This window comes from Mangifera indica, chromosome 17 (genome assembly GCF_011075055.1).
Source record: "Mangifera indica cultivar Alphonso chromosome 17, CATAS_Mindica_2.1, whole genome shotgun sequence".
Taxonomy (NCBI): domain Eukaryota; kingdom Viridiplantae; phylum Streptophyta; class Magnoliopsida; order Sapindales; family Anacardiaceae; genus Mangifera; species Mangifera indica.
This window is the reverse complement of record NC_058153.1, coordinates 2,279,466-2,287,441: the sequence shown is the minus strand read 5'-3', so window position 1 is coordinate 2,287,441 and position 7,976 is coordinate 2,279,466. Positions and strand designations below refer to the sequence as shown.

At 30.6% G+C, this 7,976-nt stretch overlaps 2 protein-coding genes across 2 annotated transcripts; both read left to right on the top strand.

Moving 5' to 3' along the window:
* Nucleotides 1-2,348: 2,348 nt before the first annotated feature.
* LOC123201067 (metallothiol transferase FosB-like) lies at nt 2,349-3,202 on the top strand. Its single transcript, XM_044616519.1, has 3 exons — nt 2,349-2,538; nt 2,625-2,730; nt 2,816-3,202. The coding sequence occupies exons 1-3, from the start codon at nt 2,396-2,398 to the stop codon at nt 3,056-3,058; spliced, it is 492 nt and encodes a 163-aa protein (XP_044472454.1). The 5' UTR covers nt 2,349-2,395; the 3' UTR covers nt 3,059-3,202.
* A 2,145-nt stretch (nt 3,203-5,347) lies between these two features.
* LOC123201167 lies at nt 5,348-7,199 on the top strand. The gene is made up of 2 exons (XM_044616636.1): nt 5,348-5,990; nt 6,686-7,199. Exons 1-2 carry the CDS (start codon nt 5,568-5,570, stop codon nt 6,839-6,841), a joined length of 579 nt encoding a protein of 192 aa, XP_044472571.1. The 5' UTR covers nt 5,348-5,567; the 3' UTR covers nt 6,842-7,199.
* Nucleotides 7,200-7,976: the final 777 nt, after the last annotated feature.

The window sequence follows — 7,976 nt, the reverse complement described above, 5'->3', positions numbered from 1 at the left end:
TTCGTCAATGCGTAAAAAGTAGGTAGTGGTTAGGGCAAAATGATAATTTACTAAAATGATACAATTCCTGATTATTCACTGGGGGAGAAGAACTGTTTCCTACCCAAAGTATCCCAAAATTACTATTACTCCCTTATAAAAACGCTTTTTTACCCCTGGCGCTATTAATTAGATCAGTTAAAAAGATAAACTTTCGAAGAAACAGAAATTCCTACTCTTTAAGTCTTGAAAAACCAAAATTACATGTTATACATTTTTCATAGTGAGTTTATTAAAATTTTCTGGAATGACTGATTTACTCTTTTATTAAAATTACAAAATTATTATTAATATTCAATATAAATATCAAATTATCATAATATCTTTATTATTTTAAAAATTTATTACTAATGTTTCTTAAAAATATAAAAATCTATCCAACTTTAAGATTTTACAGTTTGGTTAGTTTTTTAAAGTGTAACTATTATTTTTGAAATTATTGAATGATATATCGAAATTTCAAAAAATTTTAAAAAAACCTTAAAATTTCATTCACACACCTAATATTTTTAAAAATTATTTTGCCCTCTAAAATTTTGAAGAGGCAAAATAGAATAAATAAGGAAGAAAAGAAATATAGAAAGAATAAAAGGAAAATGAGAAATAAAGAGAAAAAAGAGAAAATAGAAAAATTTATGTAAATTAACTTTCAAGTCCTTTCACTTAACAAAATTTATTAACGAAAATTAACAACAAATATAAATTTGACCTTTTAAACCTTGAAGAGTTAGAATTTGTCAATTCAACAAAACTTAGGTGGGAAATATTTTTTCTACCATTTATTGAAGTTGCCCCCGAAATTTATTTGATGTATCCACCCATATTTTATATTAAAACAATTTGAAACTTAAAATAATCATCGATGACATTTGAATCAATATGATTCTAATTGAAATCATATCAAAATGGTACGATTTTAATCAATTTTGACTATAATCACATCAGAATCTTGTGATTTCAATTGAGATTGTATTGCAATGGAATGATTTGATTAGAATTATATCAGAATGATATATTATTATAAGATTTAGTGTTATTTTGTCTTTACTCAAAATCATTCGATTATATGATAACACATTATTTTAAAACCCACTTTAATAATCAAATGTAAGTGCGTATAGTTTTACTGATTCATTATTAATACTTTCATTCCATAGATTTCTGTTCATAATATTTTCATTTCATTGATTCCATAGAAGGGATCATAATAGCAATGACTTAAATTTTTGAAGCCTCCATCGCAAATTTTTCATATTTTACCTTAATTTCATCTTCATCACCATATAAACAAAAACTCTTCCTCTTCAACATATAGTTGGAAAAACATTATTATTGAAGATTTGATTTGAAAAAGCCAATTAAGACTCAAACTTAAAATTTTTCTTATGAAATTCTAATGTTTTACTAGTTTTACTGACCCTCTAATTTAAGTAAAGATAGGTCAAGATAAGTAATTACTATCAAAATTTCATAAATATGACAGAAACTTGAATCTAAGTTTTTTTTTAAAATTTTAATATTTAATTAATTTTTATAACTTTTAAGTTCTCAATAATGTTTCTCGTGACAATCCATAGTATTTGAAAAATACTACAATTTCCTGTAGAAATTTTTGAAGAAATGTGAAGTTAAAGACAAAGGATGTAAAAAATATGTAGAGTATGATTTGTGCTTTAGAAAAAAAAAAAGGAGTAGAAATGTGTCAATTCAAATTAAGTTGAAAATTCTTTTCTCCATAGCCAAAAAGAAGAGGAAAATAGACCTGTTTCCACAAGTAGTGGCAAGGATTGGAGATAAAATCGAATTGCAATAGAGATTTTGTAAAGGTCGAATTATGACTTGATTAGAAAAAGAGTCCCTAAAGTTACATGCAAAGCATATACCTTAAATTTAGAACTCTTATGTTGGCACCACCCTGGTTATGGCCTTCACCAGAAGCAAATTACAACACCAGTTTCAGTAAAAGTGGGAAAATAAGCATACATAGAAGCGCTTTTCAATATGGAATAACATAAATATGACTTCAAAATTGAAAAATGACAATCACAATCACATCTCGTGCCTGAGTTGGAGATTTTGAGCCTGTTTCTTACTGGCAAACAAACAGAAAAGGAGAAAAGTTAAAGAACTGCTGTGGTTTAAGAGTTAACTGGTGGGCTAGCAAGCAGCACATTGATTTACTTACAGCTAGAACTGAGTCATCAGCGTGGGATCTACGTGTAATAAACACTACTATCTGAATAATACAATTGCAGATGTGGGTTCTTCTCTATTTATAGCTTCAATGTCACCATGCAATAACCTCAATATTTTCATTTCTGCTCTCTCTCTCTGGTGTTGTTTTGTTTCATAGAGTATGGAGAATCCTCTGCGTCTCAAGTCATTGAATCACATTTCCATTCTGTGTAGATCACTTGAGGAATCTGTTGATTTCTACCAGAATGTTCTTGGTTTCTTCCCCATTAGGAGGCCTCGTTCTTTTGATTTTGAAGGCGCATGGTATATATATGAATTATTATGCATTGTCATCTTCATAATTGCTTGAATTTGGATTCATTTATGTTAAGTTTTGCTGTAAATAACAGGCTATTCAATTATGGAATTGGCATACATCTCCTGAAATGTGAAGATCCTGATAAAATGCCCTCCATCTATTCGATAAACCCCAAAGACAACCACATATCTTTCCAAGTATTTCTTTCTCTAGCTATCTTGTGTATTATTTGTGCATATTTCCCATTCAAAGGCATTTAGATTGTTGGGTTTCTAATGGCAGTGTGAGAGCATGGCGACAGTGGAGACAGTACTGAGAGAGATGAAGATAGAGTACGTGAAGGCTAGAGTGGAGGAGGAGGGTGGAATCTACGTAGATCAGCTGTTTTTTCACGACCCAGATGGTTCAATGATCGAAATTTGCAATTGCGACGTGCTGCCAGTTGTTCCATTGGCCGAAGAGACCGTCCGATCGTGTTCCACTGTCAACTGCATTCTGCAGCAACAGAAGGCAGCCTATTGCTAAGACTTTTCCCATTAAGCACGACTGTATTCATGTAAAATGACATTTGGACATCAGAAGTGTTTGCCATTGTAATGGACCAGATAAATGAAGGACAACACTGCTTTCATGTCGTTATCAAGATATGTAATAAAAAGAGATTCTATATTGCTTCTGTTTCTATTACTACTGCACATTTCAGGCCTTCAGTTCTTCTTCGTGGTCCCTTTCATGGCTTTCCCTCGCTGTAAAAGCAATGTTTGTATTGTGCTTCTTTAAGAAGAATGAGTTGGGACTGCTTATTTAATAATGCCCAATTTCATTTGTCTCTTTTTAGCAGGAGTAATTCTTTCTACTCTTCTGAGTCTTATATTCTATTGATAAAGGATTTAGCTTTTACTGTTTCTAGTGAATGTAGACTATAAAGGAAACATTTTACCAACATCCCAATATTTACAATTTTTTCCCTTGTTGCCTTTTGGCTGCAAACTCCTGCAATGACGTTAATAGGTTCTCACCAGTATTGGACCTTCTGGATGCTCATGATTGTGACCGACTCAAGCAGTCTGGGCCCTTTTTTCAGTTATTTTGGGCCTTGAATGGCCTAACCCACTTAAAAGCCCATCCTACCAAACTCACTCCCTGGGCAAGCAGTATTTATTTTTTAGCAATACTACGTGTATATATATTTTGTCAATAAAATTATATACACAAGTTTATATATAAATAATGATATATCATCATATGATTGGGTATTATTTTATTTTTAATTTTTAACTATCCAATCATATGATGATATATCGTTATTTATACACATAATACTATTTATTTTTTGTATATATTTTGGGTATATAGACGATGTGTTATTATATAATTTGTTGTTACTTTATCTTTAATTTAAAATTATCAAATTACATAATGATACATCATTTATGTACTCAAATTGTATATTAAAAATACGTAGGTATAGGTTTCTTGTTTATTTTTATATAGTTAATTATTATTGGAAGAGTAATTAAACAAATTAAAATAAATTTTACTAGTTTATTTATATAAATTAACGAGTCAGTATGTAATTGAGTGATTCTACGATAAAAGAACAAGTATACAATCACATTATTTAATCTATATTTTTATGTAAGTTTGTACAAATAAGTTAATAATATTTGTTAGTATATATAGTTTTATTTTTGATAAAATATAAATTGAAATTAATAGAGGGTCTAAATTTTGTGAGAAAATACGTAAAATAGAAAATTTGCCTCAGATGCAAATTGAACTTTTGAACAAATGTAATCGTTTATGTTATTGAGTTGTATTTGTATCATATTAATTCAATTTTAAATCAAAGACTATTAATTTTAGTCTAATTTGAATTAAAATTATTTTAAAAATTTTAACTCTAATAAAAAATTGAATTATATTCAGATTCACCTAACATAATTAATAATTTGAAAAATTAAATATTAAAAATCTTTAAAATACGTAAATAATCTATATAACAAAATCTTATTCTCATTATCAAAAAATAAAATATTGGCTTGTAGTCTTGAAAATTGCAAGCTGTCCTCATGAGGCATTGGCCATCGGTGATGCTAACAACAAAATTACTGCAAGAATCATAAAAATCCAAAAACAACAAATAAGGGGGGCCATTTTGAGCTTGAAATTTGAAGCAACCCCACTCATGTAAATTCTAATATACTTCCCGAAGATCAACCGTAAAACTTGCTCTTTCAAACAAACAAACCGTGTTATATTTTCTTCAAAAAAAGATTTGTTGACTAAGACTAATATTGTATGAATGATATATTAAAATTAAAGCTTTGACTTATTTAATTCAAATGATTATAGGTTTAGTTATTAGATCAGACGTGATTAGTTTAATTTATCTGAAAAAAATAATAATTACAAGTAGTTTTTATAAATTCTTCAAATTTCTTAACTAAATGTGGATTTTATTTCAACTGGGTTCATGTTCTTAATTATTAGAAAAATAATTTAAGTGTATACCTAAGATAAAAACTTTAAGGATTAGTAAAATTGATAGAATATTAGAACTTTAAATATGAAGACTTGGATTCGAGCCTTATAAAAGCTTGACTTACGTGGTGATTATTGTGTCCTTGATTATCTGTCCAACAATACAGACGGGGCCTCGGTTAAAAAAAAAAAGTTCATTTGCTTAGGGTACCCTACAACTTTAGGTATAAGCTCTGGAGGGTAGTGTTGGGTCCGTGTGTGCTAGCTCATCAGCAACAAAATCACATAGGAGACAATACAGATATTCCCAAATTGTTACTTCAATTTACACCGCATACATTTTATTCTAATCCAAAACAAAACAATTAATCAAATTATCCTTGATTACAGGCAATAACACAGGTTTTGCTGCTTAATTTATCGCCACCCACTTTCTAATCTACATTGTTTAAATGGGTTTTCGATGCATTCATCATCATTGTAGTCACAGCTTTCTTTGCAATATACATATTCTTCTTCGAAAAGTTAATTATCAGAGAGAGCTAGGGAAATGGCTAACCAAGAGAAGCTAAAGAAGGGATTCATGTCCTTCTACAAGTCTAAAATTAATCACAAGCCAAAGTCTCAGCCATTGGTTAATCATGTGACAGAAATTCAACCTGATAAACCAGTTCCAGTAATGTCACGGCAGAAGTCTCTTAAGTTTTTATTAAAGAAGCAGCTCGAAAACTGTGAGGAAAGTGGCGATAATAAGCCCACAGGAGGAGGAGGAGGAAGAAGTTTGGTTGAGGCGAGAAAGTCGGTGTCTCAGGTAGAAACAAATGTGGCATCAGTCATGTCATTTCTTCAAGTGAAGGTGTTGGCGTCTGATATGCCTGGATTCATGCAGGCGCATGCCTTCAGAATAGCCCGGCGAACTTATGATTCATTGGAGAAGTTCAGCTCCAAGCACATTGCTTTTAACATAAAAAAGGCATGCATTTTTTCCCAGTAAATCAAATTTCTTGCTTTCTTACTACTCATGGATTCAGAATAATTAGGGTTGATTTTTTGGAGGAAGACATGAGTACTTTCTCCCTCTTTTCATTGATCATCAACCGTCACCTCCAATTAGGGTTGAATTTAAATTAAGTTTGATCGAGTTTGAAAATAAATTCGATTTAAACGAATATAAAATGAGCTAGATTCAAATAAACTTGAGTTAGAGTTTGAACTTTAAGGATGTATGATTCACCAAATTCGCAAGCATAAATTTTTTTATATAAATCAATTAAGAAGACGTTATTTTAATCAATACACATCAAATAATATTGTTTTATTCATTTTTTACTCTACTACTATATCGAGCCAAAGTTTAAACTTGATTTGAGTTGAACTAGAATTCGACTCCTCTCACACCAGCCAAACGCAAACAATTATAAGATAAATTTGATAAGTTCAAACTTAAACGAGTTTAAACTTGATTCAGTTTGAATCTAACTCTAAATTTGACATTACGGACACTCAAGTTTCAAATTCTTTGAAATGTATCATGCATTATTAATGATCAAATCTCATTCTCTCTCTTACCATAATGAATGCTAATTATCTTCGGCCTAATCATGTGCTTCCACTCTCAAATAATAATTATAATAATGTATAATGGTTGGAAATGTGAGCTACATGCAGGAGTTCGATAAAGTGTGTGGCCCGGCTTGGCATTGCATTGTTGGCTCAAGTTTTGGCTCCTTCGTCACCCACTCCATAGGTTGTTTCTTATACTTTTCAATGGAGAAACTGTATATTTTAGTTCTCAAAACAGAAGTTCAGAAAGCTGTAGACTGAACTCATTTATGAGATCGATGAGATCATAGAATATTCACATTGTTTCTTTCTTTTATCCGTTTCTATGAGTTGATTAATTACATGATTTCCCTAAGTTTGTAAATTAATGAAGAGTTTGTAAAGTCACATGTTCAATGAAGAGTGACAATCAGCAGAAGAGTCAAAGCATGCAATGTCGGCAGCCAGAATGGACCTGGGGGACCTCTGAGGCTGCTGATGGCTATGTTGGCCGCTTGATGTTTGCCTTTAGACAAAAGGGTGGCTGGCAGAGTCTTGTTTTTTTCTAGCTTACCTCTTATTTTTTAAGGATCCCAAGACTTACATTGCAGGGGTTTATGCAACTTTAAACTTTGGGTTCTGCGAAGGTCTTTCCATTGTTAATTGGGTAGGCTTGGAAAGAATCAGTACTACAAGAACTAAATAAATGACCATCTAAACTTTTGAAGTACTGCAATTTAATTGGTTCTATACAATGAACATATAGAGCTTACATATTCGTAAGTGTTAGTCTAGATTTTGAACCTCCTAAAATAATTCAGTTGTGGAAAAGTACGAACTCTTTATATATATTCTTAAACTTTCAACACCAAAAAGACAAAAATTCATTTGCAGTATACCACATATACACCAACACGGTTATACCTTTAACTATAGTTGGATTTGAGTCAAATAAGTTTGAACAAGACTCAACTCGTTTTTCGTTCAGACTCATCATTTATAGAAAAACATTAGTTTGTATTCGACTCGCTTTACAATTTAAAAGCTCATGATTAGCTCACACTCAGGTTCATGTGGACAAACCATGCTTGGCTTAGATTCGCACGAGATGTTTGGCTCAACTCTCCTAAATGATACTGTTCCTTTTATTTTATTGTTTTTTAATGTTGTAAGTTATATTTGACTTATGAATCGAGCATGACTTCTATTCGGATTTGGGTTTGGATTCAAATTCAAATTTAAATTCATTTTTTCTATTACTTTACAATTCATACTTAGATTCGTGTTTATTTACTTTATATTCGTATCGATTTAAATTCAAACAAAACTCAAGTTAAATTTATCTTACTTTTACTTTTACCCAGTAAAAAGCACTTCCCATAATCAATTAAATAAAAAAATAATTAATTATATAAAA